We start from the raw sequence: 20,355 nt of genomic DNA, 5'->3' as shown, positions 1-20,355 counted from the left end.
AAAATTCAACAGCCAGAGGAAGCAGCAAGATGGATGTGACCAGGAAAGATCCCCCGAGCATCAGTCACGGAGACGGGAAGAAAGAAGAGCTGGCGAAGACCAAAGACAACCAAGGGGCATAAATAACCGTGGGGGTAAATGTCGGAAAAAAGGAGCTCAGCCTTTTCCCCCGCTTGCCCAACGCTGTCAGTTTTGGCAGCAGCACAAGCTCCACGGTGCTGGTGAACCCACCAGTCGTACCCTTCCCGTACGGGGCTCCGGAGGCTCCCTGTGTCCCTGTGGTGGTCCCAGTCCCAAACTGGGGCTCCCGTGGTCACAGCCACCTGGTTTTCCAAAGAGGATCCTCCTCTGCGGAGCTGCATTGGGAAAGGGAACCGCAGAGGCGGGGAGGGCTCCGTGCCGGCCGGCATCGTGGCTCTGTCTTCTCCATCCAAAGGCCAAGCACCGGAGTGGTCCCAGTTGAGCGACCCCAGTTGCAATGGCAGAAGATGTGCCAGGGAGGGTCAGTGGGACATGAGGAAAAGGTTCTTCACCAGAGGTGCTGGACGCTGAACAGGCTCCCCAGGGAGGTGTCACGGCCCCAACCTGACAGTGTTCAAGAAGAGACCGGACAACGTCCTCAGACACACAGGGTGAGCTGTGGGGTGTCCTGTGGAGCTGGACTCGTTCTATGGTTCTACGAGTTGAGCGATCCCGGTCGAGCGATGCTCCCGGTCACAGCCAATTTGGAGAAGACAGACAGAAGGGAGAGCTGCTGGGTTTTATTTTCTCTCGGAGAATAGCACGCAGGCAGCCTTGGCCATTCCCCAGCCTTCAGAAGACGACAAACATCCCTCTGCTGCTCCAAAAACGAAGGAGCTGCCACTTCACCTATTAACGCCTTTAATTCCCTTCATTCAATAAGCAATTAGGGCACCTTGGCTGCACCAGCTAAGGCTTCATTTGCGGCGGAGGCCGGGCCGGGCGGCTCTCATCTCTCTTGCTGTCAAAGCCACCGGGCTGGGAAGGATTTGGGAAAAAACGACCAGGCTGCAAAATAAAGGAGGCGGGAAGGTGCCCGCAGACGGGGACCAACGCAAGCAGAGCCAACGCCACGCCGAGAAACCCCCTTTTCCTTTCCCGGGGAGGGATAATAAATAGGTGCATTTCGGAGATTAATAAAGCGCATTTGCAAAGCTACGATATCCATCAGAAAGTTGCTAATTCACGCTAATGACCCATTGCAAATTGCCAAATTTTGTGAATTAGCCAGCATGGAAAGGAATACAATCAAAAACCAGCGAGGAGCATGCATCAAAGTGTACTCGGCTTATTTTGGTTGCTGTAGTTCACTTTTAATTACTTGTGGCGATAGGGAAGGAACAGATTAGACATGAAACCCAAGCAAAAATAAACAGGACATCTTCAGGACAAGAAATTGCATCTCCGACATCTCTGGGGATGGAGCAGAAATGCTCCTGGAGATTGGCAAGACTCTACCTCTTCATTGCACACCTCATTTTCACTCCTCAAAGAGCTGAAGAGCAGACAAGGCTCTTCCCAAGTCGCCCTTTCTCCTGTTGGAGAAGCACCGGGATAACCCCGACCCAAATCTTTGTGGTTTCGATTAAACGGAGCGTTCGAGTGCAAACGGGCTCAGCGAATGTCTCAAAATCCTTCTCAAACTGCCCGGCTTTGTTAGCAAAAAATCAGCGCAGCCACACCGTAAATGAGGGGATTAATTGTAGATGTCGAGTGCTTAATGTTTAAATACAAAATATCAAGGTTCTCCTGGAATTATCCGTGTTCATCCATAAAACTGCACTGGGATCCTCTTTTATGCCCTCACACATCCGAGCCGATGGTGAAGCGGCTACGTCAGTGATTTTTGTGCATGCGAAGGACGCGCAGCTGCAGCAACAGCAAAACAACCTCTTGGGTTCATCTCAAAACCCCATTTTTCACCAAAAGCGAAACAGACGTTTCCTTATAGGAAATTATATCAATTAAAAGAAACTAAATCGCACAAGCAAGTAGAGTCCCGGGGCGAGTTTCTCTATTTTCTTTAGAGCAAAACCTCACTCCTTCCTCCACGCCCACGTCACGCGAGGCACCGAAGGCGCGTTTCTGATGCACAGCGAAAGCAGCCGTGTCCCGGCGGGATCTTTTTCCTTCCCCATTCCTCGCGTGAGCCGACCTGGGGCCACCAAAGCTCCGGTTCAGTAGCCACACGTGGCCACCGATGAGCTCGCACCCGCTACAACCATCTACATTGTGACTTTACCAAATCAATTCCAAGGGGAAGGGAGCAGGTCTCCTCATACTTCAGAGCCCACACGTGCGTGACTTGCGCTCGTGGAGCATCAGAAGTGTCACAGGAGAGCTGCGGAGCATCTCTGGGCGCTTCGGGGACATTGGTGCCCCTCAAAAACATCTTTCCGCAAAGCGTCAGCTGCGAGGAAACACGGGGTGTGTTTGCAAACAGCCCCGCGACTCCCGCAGACTCGAGGATGGGGAAACATGGGGCTGTATTCTGCAGAGATAAACACGGACTTCACCTGGAGCTCAGGGGGACACCAGCCCGTCCGCAGAGCCAACCGCTCGCCGAGCTCACCGCGTCCAAGTGTCACCAGCCCCTGGCAAGGTCACCTGCGGCCCCGGCTCCTTCGCGCACGTGATGCGCCCCCGGCCGTCCCCCGGCCAGTGTCAACACTCAAAGGGCAGAGCTGCCCCGAAACAACATACCTGGGACCATAAATACCGGCTGATTTACATAATACTCTGGCTAAAGGGGACAAAGAGGCTTATTGCGTTCCAGCTGGGACTAGGATTGCATCAGCGCCCGCAGGAGCTAATCCCGAGGCGCGAGCAAGGTGCGAGAGCTCTTCCTCTTCCAGCCGGCGCAGAAATCCCCCTTTCGAGCCAGGAAATGCGGAATAAATCACAGCGTCGAGGACATGACAAGACTCAGGTCCCCAAGCACCGAGCCCCGGGATCTCCAACCTCCGGCGCGACTCGCGGACATTGGCGCTGTTTCCGTAGGGCGCCCAGAACTGCTAAATAAACAAGGCAGCTTCTGGTTTTCTTTAATGTATGCAATTAAAAAGATAGTGTAAATATAATCTGGAGGCAAACTGCAACTCAACACTGGCTGGTTCTCGACAAGAACAAACCAGACGGAGCGAACTCTGGCCCTTCCTTCTTGTTCACCCATAATAAAGACACACAAGCTGTTAGTAGCTTGAGAACACCTCAACCGCCTTTATACTTCGCAAGCCCTTTTTTTCCACCCAAAAAGGCACATTTTCAGCTCTCCTCATGATTTCAGGGAAAAGCTTTAGAGGCAGCAGAAGCCACAGCCGCCAATGTCCAAGTTGGGTGCAAACAAGGGGACTTTGCAACCCCGCAACTGCGGAGAGGGAGAAATTACACCCAGCACGGGGATACGGATGGACAAACGTCCCGTATTCTCAGCAGCTTCTCCGCTCCCCCCCAAAAATAACATTTTCAGCAGGCGCAGAGGCTGCCACGATGGGATAACGTGTATTAAGAGATGCTTAACGAGCAGCCTAATGGCGACTCGCAAAACACGCAGACCCTCCGCTGCGAACTGAGCGCCCAGCTCGGAAAAAGGCACACAAAAAATAACCCCACGTCCTGGCCGTACTCAATTACAGATCATTACGACTCGCTTGGTAATTAATTTCCTCCGGTGGCTCTAACTGGCTCGTTGTCCTGAATGCGAGGCCAGTTTAGGTGAAACATTAAAGCCTTGTCTTTTTGCAGCAGCGAGACGGCCGAGCGCACGTCTCCTTCCCCAGCCAGCTCTACCCACAGGAGAAAACCTGCCTGCATGAACCAGGGGATAAAAGGGCAAAGGATTTTGTTGTTTCCAGAGCGAAACGGCTTCAAAATAATAAATTATAAATTCTTTCTGGTCGAGAGCTAATCGATAAAATAAGGCGAGGGGATTTTTCAAGCGCCGCGTGTGTGCGGCCGTGTACTGCCAACAAAGAGCTAGAAATGTGCAGCATAATCCGAGGCCGGAGCCATCCATCGCACAAAGCGTGGAAATAGGTTTTCCTGAGGATGTCCAGGCGGCGAGTGCCCAAACCAGCCCCGGCGCTGAAATCCTTCATCTTCTGGAGGGGGGGAAAAGGGTCTGTGGTGCGTGCAACGCAAAATGTGCGTGTCCAGCAGCTCCTCCGAGCGAAAAGGCCTTTCCAGAACGGGGGGAAAAGGAAAGAACAGCAGGAGAGAAGCTGGAGGTGGAGGGGAGCCAAGTGCGGCGGCTCAGAGCTGAACCGGTGACCTTCCCCGGGGTCGCTCCCCGGTCTGCGCCCCCCGAGCCGCCCGCGGCCACGTTGTCAGCGGCGGTGTCACCCCCGGGACGGCCCCTCGGGGCCGGTCACCCCGCGTTCTGTAATCAGAGACCCCCCCGCTCGGGGGTTGGCCCCACAAACACACACGCTCCTCGCCAAGGGCTTTTGGGAACGCTGAATCTCCCGTGATTCGGCCCCGCGAGGGGCTGTGTCCCCACGCACACCCACCGGGCGAGCGAACCCTCGCAGGGTCCCCGCGCTCCCCGAACTCTGCGCAAGGAGGGGGGGGCGAGAAGGGGAGACCCCCCGGGGACGCAGCCGAACCCCATCCCGCGTCCTGCCGCCCCCAGCCCCACCGCACCGTGTGTGTCCCCGGCCGTGCCCCGGCCGTGACCGCCCCACGCCGGGACACGCGTGTCCCCACCCCCCCGCGCGGGGGATCCGCGCCCCGGGCGGAGCAGGTGAGCCCGCCCCCCCCACCGCGGGGGGGCCCGTTCCCAACGGCCCCGAACGGGCTCCCGCGGCCCCAACGCTCCCCGGGGGGAAGCGGCCGAACAACGGCCGCGGGGGCGGGCGGCGCGACCCGGGCCCAACGGTCACGGGGAGCCGGGCCCAGGCCCAACGGCCGCGGGGGAGCCCTCACCGCCGCCCCCCGCGCACGCCCCCCGCACTCACCCGGCTCCGCTCCCCTCCGCGGCGGCCCTAAGTGTCCTCCATGGGGCCGCCTGGCCGCTCGCCGGCAGCTACGGGCCGGGCGCCGGGGCCGCCATGCCGCCCAGCCCAGGGCCGCGCCGCGCAGGCCGCGCCGCTGTCCGCCTGGCGGGGCGGGGCCGAGGCCGCTCGGCTCCGCTCGGCTCCGCTCGGCTGCCGGCGGGCGCGGCAGCCCGGAACCGGATCGCGCCGGCGGGCGGAGCGGAGCGGGGCGGCGCGCCGCAAAAAGCGGAAGGTGGAGTACAGGAGAGGAGGAGCGGGAGGGCGCAGAGCGCCACCCCCGGCGGGGAGGAAAACACCGCCCGCACAATGGGGGGCGCTGGGAAAACGCGGAGACTGGATTTATGCGCAGGAACGGCGCGTTTTCTCCACCTCGGAAAGGGGGAGTTGCAAATTTTTGGGGGTGTTTTACACGCTGTGTGAGACCCCGTGGCTGAGGAGGTCCCAGCCCCGGCTGCGCTGGCCAGCGGTTCAGATCACCCAGCCGGTTTTCGGGCTCGGAAGGACCCGCAGGGAGCTGGTGGGGGGGTCAACACCCTGGTTACCCACATCCACCCCAAAACCACACAATGTTGTGTCCCACACAATCATTGTTCCTCCCCAGGGGGGTCTCCAGCACTGGGTGGACGGAGAATCTTTGTTCCCAGAAGCACCCCAGTCCCCAGGGATTGTCCCCAAACCCTCCATGTCCAGCCCCAAAGCCTCAGCACCAGCTTCAGAGGAAATTTCAGCTCATCTCAGCAGGGCCAGGACACCCCAAAAGAGGTGAAGAGGAGAAACTCTTATCACTATAGAGAAGAAACCATCCTCATGGGGCACAAAACCAGGATGATCTATATCAACAAATTCAGGTCACTTTTTACTAACATTCTTTTGAAGGACTGGGTGAAAGGTTTTGTGGGTGCTCAGTGCTGATTTTCAGCACATCCCAGACCAGGAATGCTGCTCCGGAGGGTGGGAAAACCAGCTCCTGCCGGGAACACGCACCAACCCAGGGCCGGGCCGGCGCATCAGCGCTCGCTCCCGACAAAACCATAAATTACGTCATTAATATGGGAGGAAAATAAAAACACTGCCGGGCACCGCGGCTTCGCTGGAGATGACCTGAGCACCCCACGGCGCGTTTTGCCGCGAGGGTGAGCGGCGGCCGCGATCCAGCCGGATGACGAGGGAGAACGTGACACCCTTGGGGCTGGAACCCGCAGGTGACACGCAGCGATGTAAAGGACGGGGAGGTGACACAGCAGCTGCCGCTCTCACCGAGGGATCCTGACATCCCCTCGTCCCGGGGGGTTGGTTGTGTCACCGAGGATGCTGCGGTCCCAGGATGAGGAGCTGCGGCACAGGGGATGCTGAGCGCTCCCTGCAGCCCGGTGCTCGGTGTCCCCAGCATCCCGCTCACCCCAGGCCGTGCCGGGCAGCAGGGACCTCGGCGATATTTTGTGGAGACGTTGTCCGCCACAGAACCGGCGGCTTCTTCTCCATGGATCTCTCTTCTCCCTGGAAGAGCATCTTGGACCCTTCCCCCTCCAGGAGAGACGCTCCAGGCAGCTCGGGCAAAGCGACCTCTGCGTCCTGCCTGTTGTACCCGCCACCAAGGCCACGTCCTCTCCTGCCCCTGCTCCCCACAGCACCAGCACCCCGGGATGTCACCCCAAGCTCCCTCGTTCCCCTCTGGCTGTGTTCCTAGGGGCACTGCGGACATTTCCCCTCGCTCTCCACGGTACGAGAAGAAAAACACGTGCAGGGAAGTCACCAGGAGTCCCAGCACCATAGTGGTGGGACACAAGGCACAGGTGGGCACACCAGAGGAGGACAGAAGCGCTGGGGGGTTCTCTGTCCCCCCAGAGCAGGGTGGGCTCCGGGCAGCGAGGAGAAGCACTCGGACCACATCAAGGCAGAGCCCGGAGCAACACGGCACGAAGAGCTCACAGCCCAGTGAACACCAGCGCGTAACGCGCACAGACACGGCAATGCGGGGAGCTGCTGGGCGCGGAGGGTGGAAGAAAACAGGAGAAATTAATCTTATTCCGAAGGCAGGGCGGGTTTTTAGCTTGTGTGCAGCTTTTGCAGGGTGGCTGCTGCTTCCAGACAAATCAGGAGGTAAGGACACGCACCCGTGGAGCCCAGCGCTCACCCCGAGCCCTCTGCTTGTTTGGACCATCCCCCTCGTCCCCCTCACGCCCCATTTCTCCCGCACGCCTCGATGTGTCCGACCCCTGCCAGCCAAAAGGCCCCGAGGGGCACATTTTGGGGAGGGCAGATGCTGCCAAAGCCACCGTGGAGATGGGCAGCGCATCCCGTCACACTCCGCCTCCCACCGCCCGCAGCGCAGCGTGGGACTCGCAGAGCTGGGTGAAAACGCGTCTCTTTTAATGCTTTTGGAAAACGAGGGGTAAAGCGATACCTAAGAGCACTCGGGGATTCATCTTGCACCCGCTTTCCAGAGCCGAGGACCATCCTGTCACCCTTCAAGGACCATTTGTCACCCTTCGGTGGCCGCCGGGTGCTGCGTGGGAACCCGTTGCCGCTCACCCCATCGCTTTCTGCTTCATTAACCCCTTCTTCGCTCCCTGATGGATCTTTGCATCCAGCTTCCCTGGAAAGAGAGCAGAAAAAAACCACAACAAGCCCTCATCAGTCTTTATTTTTAAACGCTATTTGCAATGCAAATCAGCTGGAGGCAGCGAGGTCTCCTCGTTAGTGTGTTCCTGTCACATTGGATTATCGCGCTTGAGGAGCCAGGCGTTTCCAGCCGCCGTGGTTTCCCTCCGCAGGCATGACACGGCGGAGCCGGGGGCACGGGGACGCCGAGGAGGGGAAATTCGGCGAGGAGGAAAGGGAATTAACATTTCGCCGTGGCTGAGGGGGGAAACCGATCCCTTCGCTCGCCCGCGGGATGGATGTCGCGTTCGGAGGAGACGGGGGAACATCGAGCACCGCAGCCGGGCCCCTCGGGGGGATCGAGCCCGGTGTCACCCCCGGGGGACACGCAGGTCCCTGTGAGAGCTGCGACGCTCCAGCCCCAGCAGATCTCATCCCAGGCTCCAAACCGCTCCCGCTTTGGCTCCAGACCAGCCAGAAACCATCATCTTCACTTCAAACCAAGAAAACGTCTCAATTTCAGCCAAACGAAGAGTCCGACAATGCTTTGCGCAGGAGAGGGAGGTCACAGAACCGCTTCGCTCAGGGATGTCCTGGCAGGACAATCCGGCCCCCCTAAAACCGGTTTCTCCGCCTTAGGCTTTACTTTTGGGCCAGCCTTGGTCCCGTTTGACCTCCAGAGGGAAGCTCAACACACCAAACCCGCGACAAATGCAAAACCAAATGTGAGCGAGGGTTGACAAGTCATCGTGCCGCAGACCCCAGAAGCGATCGGGAAGCTCCTCGGCTCCATCAGCAAAAATAAAGCATCGCGTGGGGAACCTTTAGGAAAAGGCTAAAAATCAGGCAACAGACCCTGTGTCCCTTTCTCTTCCTGCTCAATGATTTAAGGATTCTCGTCTTGCGCTGCAGCTCATCACGGTTGTTTTTTTCTCCATCCCCTGGCTGCTTGAAACAGCTAATTTGCAAGGGAGAAGCATTCGGATGTCACCGTGGTGAGTTCCGTGCTGTCACCTGGCAAGGAAAACCGTTCCAGCTTGGCTTCCCAACACGACGAACTGGCATTTTGTCATGGCTTGAGCTGGGCTTAAAGGAGCCCGGGGCACGCAGGGAACTCAGGTTGGGCCATAAGCCAGTGCCTTCCCCTTTGCTCTGCATCCAGCTCGCAGAATTAAGCTTTCGAGCGCCTGGATGTAATGCCAGCTCCTCCAAAATCAGCGCTTTACCCCCACGGAAGGCCAAAGGCTTCCCTGCTCCTTCCCCCAGCCGTCACAAATGTCACCTGGATGGACAATGTCCCCTTTGGGAGGGGAATGTGCAGCTCCAGAGCTCTCCAGGCCATTAGACTGACCCTTCTCCAAGCAGGAAAGCGTCACAACACAAAGGATGGGAAAGAGCCATCCCGGGGAGGACGGTGCTGCCCGCAAGATCCGAGCATCGTCTGTCACCATCGGCCCGATGCATCTTGTGGGCATCGCTGCAAAAATCAGGGAGGAAAGCAAAGTGTTTCACCCTTCTCAATAAGCCCAGGAGGGCAGGAGTCACCCCAGAGCCCAAGGAGAGACCGACGCTGTGGAGAACAGTGCTTCTCTGAGCAGAGAGGGGGCACAGAACCTCAAACCGACAAAAATAACCCCACGCTGTGCTTCATAACCCTTATCAACCAGTCCTGAGCAACCCTGCCGCCAGAGAACTCCTCCCAGCGAACCGCGCTGCAAACAAGATGGAAAACCCGAGTGTCAGTGCTGCTAAACCAACAGCCACGGCTATTTCTGCTTATGCTGCTTCTAGCCCATCAAATTAATTTTTCCCGTCCCCTGGAAGCACGTGAGGCCGCTCACCAGGCTGTGGGTGACCACGGGCTCACCCCTGTCCCTCCTCCGGCCTTTCTTCCGGCACCAGGAATAACCGGCAGCCCACGGAGGGGCTGGTGGCTCGTAAAAAGGGACTAACGACGCTGGCGAGCGCGGCGCAGGCGGATGCTGCAGAGCTTCCCCGTGAGCTGTGCCAGGACGTCCCGTCCCATCCACCTGCAGATGGAGAACGTCCATCTGGCCCCGCGGTTTGGAGGAGCCAGCGCAGATCACAGAATCACAGAATGTCAGGGGTTGGAAGGGCCCTGGAAAGCTCATGCAGTGCAATCCCCCCATGGAGCAGGAACACCCAGATGAGGTTACACAGGAAGGTGTCCAGGCGGGTTGGAATGTCTGCACAGAAGGAGACTCCACAACCCCCCTGGGCAGCCTGGGCCAGGCTCTGCCACCCTCACCCCAAACAAGTTGCTTCTCAGATTTCAGTGGAACCTCCTGTGTTCCAGTTTGCACCCATTGCCCCTTGTCCTGTCACTGGTTGTCACCAGAAGAGCCTGGCTCCATCCTCCTGACACTCCCCCTTCCATATTGATCCCCAGGAATGAGTCCCCCCTCAGTGTCCTCTTGTCCAGCTCCAGAGCCCCAGGTCCCTCAGCCTTTCCTCACACGGGAGATGCTCCACTCCCTTCAGCATCTTGGTGGCTGCGCTGGACTCTCTGCAGCAGTTCCCTGTCCTGCTGGAACTGAGGGGGCACAACTGGACACAAGATTCCAGGTGTGGTCTCCCCAGGGCAGAGTAGATCTGCCCCAATATCGTGTGGCTGGTGCCAGACGCGGATCAGCTGCAGACACCAGCTCTTTGCCGAGCGTTTGCGGAGGCAGGAAGAGGCGTTTGTTTGCAAGGAAGGAACATCTGGGGAAAGGGGAACTGAAGACAAAAAATAAAAAAATGACAGACGTATTCGAGTCATTAAACAAACATCTACAGATCAAAGAGGACAGGGCAAAGGTTGCGAACTCATATGGCAGTGGCGAGCGGAGGTGGTGATGACAGCAGGCACGGAAGGCCGAGGGGGCATCTGGGGAAACTTTACTACTTACAGATTTTGTGTTTTCCTTTGATGGGGAACTTCACAACCATCTCCTGGGGATTCGTGCAGATAAAGACAAACGGGGAGTCGGACTCCTGGCTGAGCTCGGGGTACTGCGAACAGACACACACAACAGGGTCAGAGCCGCTCCGCAGTCACGGGCAAATCGTTATTGGTGAGACAGGTTGTATCTAGGCTGTGGCAGCTCGGACTAAACAACAACAACAACAACAAACAATTGCAGATTTGGGTCTTAGAGCGAGCCCCTCGCTAAGCCTCTTCTCATTGAGCCACGGCCAGGACTTGCTCCCTTTTCAGATCTGCCCACTGAGTGCTCTCACTCTTTTAGAATCACAGAAGGGTTTGGGTTGAAGGACCTTCCCAGCTCCCCCAGTGCCCCCCCTGCCATGACAGGGACATCTTCACCAGCTCAGGGTGCTCAGAGCCCCGTCCAGCCTGGCCTGGGATGTCTCCAGGGATGGTTCATCCACCACCTCTCTGGCCAACCTGGGCCAGGCTCTCACCACCCTCAGGGCCAACAATTCCTTCCTCATGTCCAGCCTGAATCTCCCTCCTTTAGTTTAAAACCATCACCCCTTGTCCTATCACAACAGGCCCTGCTCAAAAGTCTGTCCCCATCTTTCTTATCGGCCGCTTTTAAGTCCGGAAAGGCCGCATTAAGGTCTCCCAGAGCTTCTCTTCTCCAGCTGAGCACCCCAGCTCTCTCAGCCTGTCCCCAGCAGAGCTGTTCCAGCCTCGCATCATTCCTGTGGCTCCTCTGGCCCCTCTCCAGCAGGTCCATGTGTGTCCTGTCCAATCTCTCACCCCAGCACCCCAAGTCCTTCTCCTGGGGCTGCTCTCCATCCCTGTATCCCAGCCTGGATTGACACCGGGGCTGCCCCGACCAGCTGCAGGACCTTGCACTTGGCCCTGTTGAACCTCAGGAGGTTCTCATGCACGCACTTCTGGAGCTTGTCCATGTCCCTCTGGATGGATCCCGTCCCTCAGGTGTGTCACCTGCCCCACTCAGCTTGGTGTCACCCACAAACCTGCTGAGGGTGCACTCGATCCCACTGTCCATGTCGTTGATGTCCATGTCTTTTCAGCCCCCTTTAGCATCGATCTGTGTTTTGCTGCATAAAAGTTGTGGTTTCACCCTTGCCTTAAGCTGATCTAAAGCGTGGGGTGTCCACAAGGCAGTGGTCGGGGGCCCTGCCCTCCTAAACGTGTCTGCTCATCGCTGAGACAAGAAGAGGACGGGTTTTTACAGCCCAACGCTTTCCCAAATTCACCTGACTGGGGATGTGGGCACTGAAGCCGCTGTCCCAGCTCTGGCTCCATCCCCACAAAGCTCAACCCTGACACTTTGAGATGATTTGGCTGCATCTAAAGGGTAAGCGGCACAAAAACCGCTTGCAATGTGCCAGGTCGATGGCTCCAAGACACCAGCTGTCCCCACACAGGGCTGGCTCCGTATGTGGAGAATATGGAGAGAATTTGCTGCAATGAAGACGTGGGGGAATTTTATCGGAAGGGTATAAACGGGGAAAAAGAGCAACAAACAAACGTACTCAGCGAGGGAAGCGCACTGAAGTCCCGTCTGAACGCAGCTCAGCCTCACCGGTTTGTTCAGAAGCAAAATGCAAAACAGTAATTAAAAAAAACCCCATATATCCCACCCATGGCTTCAGATTCCCCGTTGGTTGCAGCGCTCCAGCCCGGGAAACCCTCTTCAAACCGACTGCGGAAGCGGTTTTTCCTTTCATGGGAAAACCGCTTGCTTTTTATTTTCTTGCGCGGCGCTGCCTCCCTCGAGCAGATCCATCCCGGCTGCCGGAGGGGACAGGATGCCAGAGCAGATGGAGCAGCGTGTCCTGGCAAATCCCCCATTTGTTCCTAACAAATGACTCCTGGGCTGTGTGTTTGCAAAGCTCTCACCGACCTGCCAAGAGGAGTTGGGATTTGCCCCCGAACAGCTGGGCCCGGCGAGGGGAGCGGGAGCGCGGCGCTGCAGCGGCGCTTGGCAGCCGGGCCAGCGGTTAGGCCAGATTTACAGAAGCCTGACATGGATTGGAACAACCAGCCAAAGCGTTTCCAGCCCCTCTCGTTTTACAACAGCATGAAAGAGCCGTGTGCTGAGTGAGAGGGAGATAGACGTGCCCTGAGCTGCTCTGTAAAGCAGAGAGATCCACACCACACGCAGCTGACCTGCTGTACCCATCTGGGGCTGGACGCGCTTCTCCCTCTTGTTATTTTTTGGCTGAGCCACGTTACTTGACTCGTTTCCACCGCTCCACACCGATGCCAAGGATTTTCATCTCGCATCTGCGGGGAAGGAGCTTGGAAGGTGAGAAAGAGCCAAAGCGAATATCCCCAGCCAGCGCCTGCCGAGCGCGGAACGCCGGCGCCGCGTTATTGCTCCCGGCGTGACGCAGGTGACCGGTGGCAGCCGAGGACTCGCCCAGCAGCTCCCACACCAGCACGGCCTCGGGACGTCCCACCGTAAAGCTGTGGGACAAAGCCACCACCCAGACCTGGTGGGAGAGGTGACCAATTCCCTCTCTGCTACATGGTTCAGGCAGTGGCTTCTTCAGGCAGGTTTTGTGTCCGGGGGTTCTGCTGCTCCTCAAAGCTCCTCAGCAACCTTCTCCCAGGTGGAACTGGACATCACTGTGTCCCCATGTCCCCCTTACCGGCCCTCAAAAACACCAGCCAGGGTGGTTTCTCCACTGAGAGCTTTCACCTGAAACCAGGTCCAAACCTTCAGCTCCAAAACCTTCCAGCTCCAAAACCTCCCAGCTCGACGCGATCCCGAGGCCAAGGCGGACGCCACAGCTGCAACTCGGGCCGACGCTTCCACACCGCAGCTTTCATCTCCGCTCCCAGGGTACGTTCCTGTGCCAAACCCCTCCGTGTCCTGCATCTTAAAAACCTCCGTCTTTCCTCTGGCATCTCGCTCCCAGGAGGCAGGGAAGGAGCCCCTTGTTGAGTTGTACTTTTAATGCTTCCTATTGCACCCACCCTGGAAAGCTCTGATCCCGTCCCGGTGAACAATAAGAGCAGAATATTCCTGCTGGAGCTGAGGAAAAGCCGTAACCCTTCCCTCCGCCTGGAGAAAAGATGCTCCCAGATGGAGAAGCTGGGGCTGAGCCAACTTAATGGCCAGGCTCCTCTTCCACCAGTCAACTCCACTCGTTCCCCCTGCAGGAATTTAGGGAGGTTTTGGGTAAAGCCCATTTTCTGCCAGGTTAATGGGCTGAACTGCTCAAAGAAGGGGCTGGTGAAGCAGGTGTCCGGGGCCTGGTAGGAACCAAGATTCCTCTTCGAGAGCAGCGAGAGGTGGGATGTGCTCGCTGCAGCTCCTGAAACCGCCGCCACAAACCGGACAGAGACACAGGGAGATGTTCTGCTGCTGCACGACGCGTCACCAGGACCGAGAGCACGTGTAAGAAGCTGCCACTGTTCAACCTGTTCACCACAGAATCATTTTACTGGAAGAGACCATCAGGATCACGGAGTCCAACCATAACCCACCCCAGCACTGCCCCATGTCCTGAGAACCTCATGTCTGTCTGTCCAACCCTCCAGGGATGGTGACTCCAGCCCTGCCCTGGGCAGCCTGTTCCAATGCCCCACAGCCCTTTGGGGAAGAAATTGTTCCCAGATCCAACCTCAACCTCCCCTGGCGCAACTTGAGGCCGTTTCCTCTGCTCCTGGCGCTTGTTCCTGGGGAGCAGAGCCCGACCCCCCTGGCTCCAAGCTCCTTTCAGGCAGTTCAGAGATCAGAAGGTCTCCCCTCAGCTCCTGTTCTCCAGCTGAATTCCCCAGGTCCCTCAGCCGCTCCCATCACACTTGTGCTCCAGAAACCACCTCCATGGACCTCTCGTTCTGAGAAGTCACTCGAGTTGTTACTATTTCCTACCCAAGAATCTCTCCCTGAGTCCCCTAAACTCAACGTCCTGTATGATCACCACAAGCAACGTCATCTGTAGACACCTCTGGACTGCATCTGCGCTGTCTTGTCTCATCATCCAGACCAAGATGGGCTGCGTGGCCGAACGACAGGACTCCTGCGTCTCCACGGCTCGCTCTGCGGCTCCGCGCGCACACCCGTACCCACCTGCCCCATGGCAAAGACGCTTCTCGTGTTGGCAGCTCCTCAGCTGACTGACGCTCTCAGCAGAGACGCTGCCACCAGGACACCAAACACATTCATCTCTGTTACATTTCCAAAGCTGCCTGAGTATCTAAGGGGTAAAATACTCATTTCTCACTGTTTCTGCTGGAAGAGGTCACTCAAGATGCTCTACAACCTGCAACACAGTAAGTTTAGGAGACGGGGAGCAAATTTAATCCCAGCTACTCCAGGCCACACTGCCCGTAAGTGCTTCAGCAAACCTGGGACTTGTAGTAAGAGCCCAAAAGCCGTATCCAGTCTGCCTGAGAGAGAATACAGAGCCCGTCCCCAGGAAACAGCACCTGCAGCAGCAATTTTTTAAATAAAAGGTCAATTTAGAGGGAAACCACATTCCCTCTCCGCAAGAGAGCAAGAATCCAACCCAGCCAGGAGTCTGATGGGGGATGTTCCTTCCTAATTTCAACGGATCCCATCATTATAATCCTGAGGATGCCAATAAAGCAGGTGCCCGTACTCCAGGCTTTGACATTGTCTGTACCAGGAACCAACTCAGCATTCAGGAGAAGGTGGCTACAAAGTCCCTCTGCAACAAAGTCCAGACCCTCAAGGAGAAAACCCACACTCCTCCAATTCTGAAGATGCGCAGGGAAGCTGGAAAGAGAGGGGTTATGCAATGTAACGATGGCGTAGAAAGAACAAATAATAGATGATTCAGCCTCTTCTCAGGCCTTCTGCCACCTCGGAGCGGGTTGGCGATGAGGCACAGCTCACCAACTGCTGCTCCAGCCCACTGTTTGTAGGCGAAAACCCCACGTACCTCTGCATGCATCCCCACCGCCCTCCTCGCTCATCCCATCCCCACGGTTGCAATTTGCTGCTAACAGGTTGGCGAGATCCGGCCGCGAAGGGATTAGCAGGAGAAAAAAATAAAGAGAAGAAAAAATAGCAGATCTCAAGGCAGCTTAAGAGGCTCAGAGAGGCTGAGGTTAAACGCAGCGGCTGAGTCCGAGCTGGAAAAGGGAGCGGAGCAAAAACGGCCACAGATTTGCCCTCGCGCTGGAGCCGGCACTTTGAACACACACGAAGTGACTGTCAGATGGCCGCAGCAGCCACCCCAATCAAGCTGTGAGCAGGGCTAATTGCTAATGAATGTTCCCTACGCTTTGTTTTCACCGTCCCTCGGCTCCCGCCACCACCAGGAATAGCAGCAGGGCTGCCCGGCCGCCCCACGCTGCAAGAGCAAAGGAGGGGACGAGCCACGACCAAACACGAATCCGCCTTCTCTGACAGTCGAGAACATCAACAACAAAACTCCTGCTCATTTTTCCCCCCCTAACAATCTGTTGAAGTCAATATTTTTTTCGCTGCCTTGGGTGAAGGCTGTGGCGGGGGCTGTGTGGTGACAACGTGGGGACCCTCAGCTCGCCCCGATTCCATCTCGGCACTGAGAAAAGAAACCAAGAGCAGGGAGAAGGGTTGTGCTGAGCCCCTTGATTTCTCCACCCTTCCCGATAAGCCGCGCTTGGGGTGCCAGGAATCCAAGGCAGGGGAATCGAGAGAGCAAAGGAAAAAGGGGAGTCGAACCATCGCTCGGTGCACCCGAAGGACAAAGGCACCGCGTGCAACACAACACCACAACGCTCCCGGCAGCCTCATTAGCCACCTTTCCAGAGCATCCTGCGCTCTCGTTACAGGTCTCCAGACACAAAAAGAGGAGGAGGAGGAGACCCAGGGTGGGAACAGCAATGAAGCCAGAGCTCTTCATGCCCATCAACAGCGCGACAGCTCGGCCGGAACGCAGCCCACCGGAAACCACCGTCCTTCATCGTGTCCCTGCCGTCCTCTCCATCACACCGTGGCCGTGGGGCAGCGAGGAGGCGGTGGGGACGTTCTGCGAGGTTAATAATGGAAAGGGTTGAATCATTTTCCTGGCGCGGGGGAGCACAGCTCGCTCTGCCAGGACACCAGCTCCAGCGCTTCCCCGCTGCTCCCCGAGAGCTCTGCAGTCAGAGAGGCAGCGCTGGAAAGCGGCGCTGTCTGGAAAGAATAAAGGCAAGCGGAGCCCATGTGTTGGCAAGAGAGCTCACCGTAAAAAAGCCTTCAAAGGGAAAAAAAACATAGTCATCTTGGCGGAGACGGCGGCCCCTCCGAAAGAGCAGGGCTGCTGCACCCGGCGGCCATAAATCAGCACTCCCCAGCAGGCAAAAACATGCGCCGGGCTCTTCCCTGGGACCAGAAGCCCCTCGGCCATGTGCGAGGGGACGCGGGACACCCCCGGGAGCTGGGGACAAACACCATCACCCCCTTTTCTGGGTGATTTGTGGGAAAGGCGGATCCGCTCTTCTTTCACGCCTCATAAGCTTCATAGCCGTCAGACTAACGTAACAGGTAATTAACTACTAAACAGCCATTTTCTCCTCCTCTCCGGAGGGAAATTGTTCGCCATCCAGCTAGAAAATGTTTCTTTAGCGGTTTGCGAAGAGGAAAAGAAAATGGGGAGTTCGTGCCGCAGCCTGAGAGGCATCAGCAGCAATGCCAGCGACACGGACATGGGGACGCAGGAGAAACGGAGCCATCGGAAAGCACCAGAGGTGATGCTGGTCAGGTTGTTGGTGCTGCTGTTGGTACCACCAGCAACAACCCTCAGACACCCCGCGGACCTTTGGCTGATCCAGCACTCGCGGCTCCGTTATCACAGTCTGTCTGCAGGCGGGCTTTAAATATTTAACATCCAGAGGGGAAACTGAAGGAACCGCAAGCTCGCAGGGTGCAGAACCAGCCCTGGAGAGGCGCTGTGCCCACGTGGTGCCCGTCCCGGCCGCTTCTCCACGGGTCAAAGCATCATTTTGCTGTCTGACAGCAGGAATCTCCACCGCCTCTTTGAAGTATGTTCATGTTGGGGGTTCTCTAGCCAATCTTCCCAACCCAGCCTTGATCCAAAGCGCTGCCGTTTGCCCAAAGGTGCCACCCGACTGGCGACATGAGCCAGGAGATCCGGGTTTGTTCCCGCTCTGCATCACCTTCTCAATCAGACCTTTGGGAAGGGCTTGCGGAGCACCGAGCGCTTCGCTGTGAGGTTCCATCGCATCTCACTTTCAACTCTAAGCACGTTTTCCGGCATCATCTTTGAAGGACCTGCTCCCTCTGCCTTTGCACAGGCCAGCCAAAAAACATCAAATTTTCCTAAAGAGACCCCAAAGCAGATCCAATTTTCTAGAAGCACTGATTTTTCTAGCCTGAGGCAGAAATATCCAGGCACTCGAGAAGCTCTCCGCACTGCTTTTGGCCACGGAAGAGCCCGTGGATGCAGAGCATGGGTTAGAAAAAGGATACGCACTGACGTTCGGGCCAAATCAACAGAACGAGCGAAAAGAGAATTAACAAAAAAAAGCGGGATCGCAAAGAAACACAAACAAAAGGCGGCAGCCAAACTTTTGTTTGAAAGCCTGTCAGGTCTAGACTGCAACGTGTGAGGAAGGAACAGCTCGAAACCACAGCTGCTAATGGTTATGGATTTGGCAATCAAAATGTCTTTTGTTAAAAAAAAAAAAGAAAAAGAAAGAAAAAAATAAGTTAACTGCCTTGCTATTGAGGTTACAAACCGCAGCCTTGATGCATTGTTGCAGTCAAACATCCTCCCCGCTGCTCTGAGCGCTCGCAGCTGCCGCTGGCACGGCCTGGCTGGCACGGGCTCCTTCACGAGGATGCACGAGGGATCTGGGGATCCTGTGGTGATCCTGCCGTGCTTCCCCTGCCTCCCCATCACCGGCACAAAGCGGATCCAGGGAGGGATCCCGTGCGCCCGCCGGTCCGGCCCATCCGCTGGGTGTTCTTCACCTCGCTGGCTCTGTGCTTGGATCCAAAGGGCAGGGGAAGCAATTAAAGAGTAATAACAGCACTTTGAAATGCAGATTTAATATCCCAGCTTGTGCGCTGATTTGTAAAAGGCTGAGCGGTCTGTGTTGGGACCTGGGGAATTCGGCGGTGCCGGCAAACGCACCCACCCCACTGGCCCCGAACCTGCGGCCACCAACACCCTCCCGTGGCTCAAATCCCACCCAAGAAACCCCTGACGGTGGCAAACCTGACAAGAAGGGCTTGAGAGGTTTACAGAGAGCCTGAGGAAACCGGGTGGACCTGGAAAAATACTGGGTGGTGTACAAGGTGCTGCCAAAAGAGCCGTTTTCAGCCTCCCTTGCCGAGGGATGGAAACGAGCGAGGAGGAAAGAGACAGCGGGGAGGAGAAGATGAGAGGAAAGCCAGGCACCTGCTCCTGCCCAGAACGTCAGCGCCCTGCTAGATACAGCCAGACACGTCCAACAGCTCCGGCAAGTCCCTTCATCCATCAGAGCGGCAAAGCAAAGGGGTAAAAACGGCGCAGCACACGACGGAGATCAGCAGAACTTTGGGGAAAACCCCATTCTGGTGAACATGTCCCTGCCCGGGTCTCCCTGAAGTTCGATCCCAGCGACCTGATGGGATTTCTCGGGGCAGGGCCAGGATACGCGCCCGAGCAACCGGTCTGATAGGGGTGACGAAACAGGTGACGCGCGCGGAAAGCGGAAGCAAGCGGAGTCCTTGGGCGCTCCTACGTTTGCTGCGGTGCTTTTATTCTGCTGTGGTTTTATTCCGCGGCCGGCAGGTCCCCCGGCGTTTGGGGACATCAACCAAAGGGTGGTCACAGCTCAACCTGAGCAGCAGCCAAGCTCCAGGTCAATTCGATCTAATGCTCGGTTTCAGGATTAATAAAAAACAACACCAAGAAGGCAGCAAGTATCGTAAGTGACCACATTTGAAAGGAGAAAAATCCACCTCACAGATCAGCGTGGAGATGGTAGCAGAGGCTAAGTCCACAGTCATCATTAATTAAGTCATATGCTTCAGCCTTGGCTTCGTTTTTTCCCCTGGGTCTGGGAAAGCAGAGGAGAGGGCAAGCTCGCCTCTATCATTCGATTCCTTTGGCATGTTAATGCATTCCTAAATTAATCATCATCAAGTGACAATCTCTCCTTCATCTTAACAGCCCGAGCGGTGGCCTCGGAAAACCTGCTGGCTCAGGCGAGGCAGCTGGAGCCTCCGCGGGGTCTCCGCTGGAAACCAAAGCGCTTCGCGTCGGCAAAAACTCCCCCGTGTTTTATCGGCTCTAATCCGAACCAGCTGCTCCGCGCCGCTCCCAAAACCACCAACCGGGGGGGATCGGTGCGGCGAGGAACCGAAAAAAGAGACGCGGCAGCCCCGGGTCCCCGCAAACCACACCTGGTACCGCTCGGGAGATAAATTTGGCTTCAGGGAACTCGGGGACCTGCCAAGTTCAAAGGCCTTGCACTGGCTGGCAATCATGAGCAGCCCCCCAGATGGCTGCGGGAGGAGGTTGAGCTGATTTAGCCCTCAAAATCCTGCAGGAAAGAGGGGCAGGAACAAAACCTCGGGATTGAGGAGGTAAATCTGGCATGTGGGGAGCGAGCAGAGGCACCAGGGCAGCCCCAGCGCCGCACGAACCAGCCAGGAAACCTCTCCTTTGGGGACACGGTCCTCGTAAAAAGTCTCGATGTATTAACATGTTCTTTGAAGCGCATGTCAATGCACATGTTTGTGTTCCTCCCTCTCATTAACTTCTCTCTTAGGAAAACATGACCAGTGGGCTATTGTTCCTTTATTTGGAGATAATCTCAACAGGCACCTTCTGCAGTCTAAATATA

At 56.8% G+C, this 20,355-nt stretch overlaps 2 protein-coding genes across 4 annotated transcripts in view; both read right to left on the bottom strand.

Annotated features, from left to right (window-relative positions):
• ZNF609 (zinc finger protein 609) overlaps window positions 1-5,114 on the bottom strand; it is a 59,783-nt gene extending 54,669 nt beyond the window's left edge. For all 3 annotated transcript variants that reach the window (XM_082060575.1, XM_082060573.1, XM_082060574.1), the window contains exon 1: window positions 4,977-5,114. The gene's annotated coding sequence lies outside the window, so the exon portion shown is untranslated. The remainder of the gene's footprint in view (window positions 1-4,976) is intronic.
• A 2,254-nt stretch (window positions 5,115-7,368) lies between these two features.
• The window catches only part of TRIP4 (thyroid hormone receptor interactor 4), a 29,199-nt gene continuing 16,212 nt past the window's right edge, over window positions 7,369-20,355 (bottom strand). Inside the window, exons 12-13 of the mRNA XM_082061084.1 lie at window positions 10,529-10,631; window positions 7,369-7,611 (exon numbers count right to left, since the gene is read on the bottom strand). Of these exons, the coding sequence (XP_081917210.1) occupies window positions 7,544-7,611; window positions 10,529-10,631 (171 nt within the window). The 3' untranslated portion in view covers window positions 7,369-7,543. The remainder of the gene's footprint in view (window positions 7,612-10,528; window positions 10,632-20,355) is intronic.

Source organism: Streptopelia decaocto (genome assembly GCF_964273445.1).
Source record: "Streptopelia decaocto genome assembly, chromosome: 9".
In the NCBI taxonomy this organism is placed as follows: Eukaryota; Metazoa; Chordata; class Aves; order Columbiformes; family Columbidae; genus Streptopelia; species Streptopelia decaocto.
This window is presented reverse-complemented; position numbering and strand designations above follow the sequence as displayed.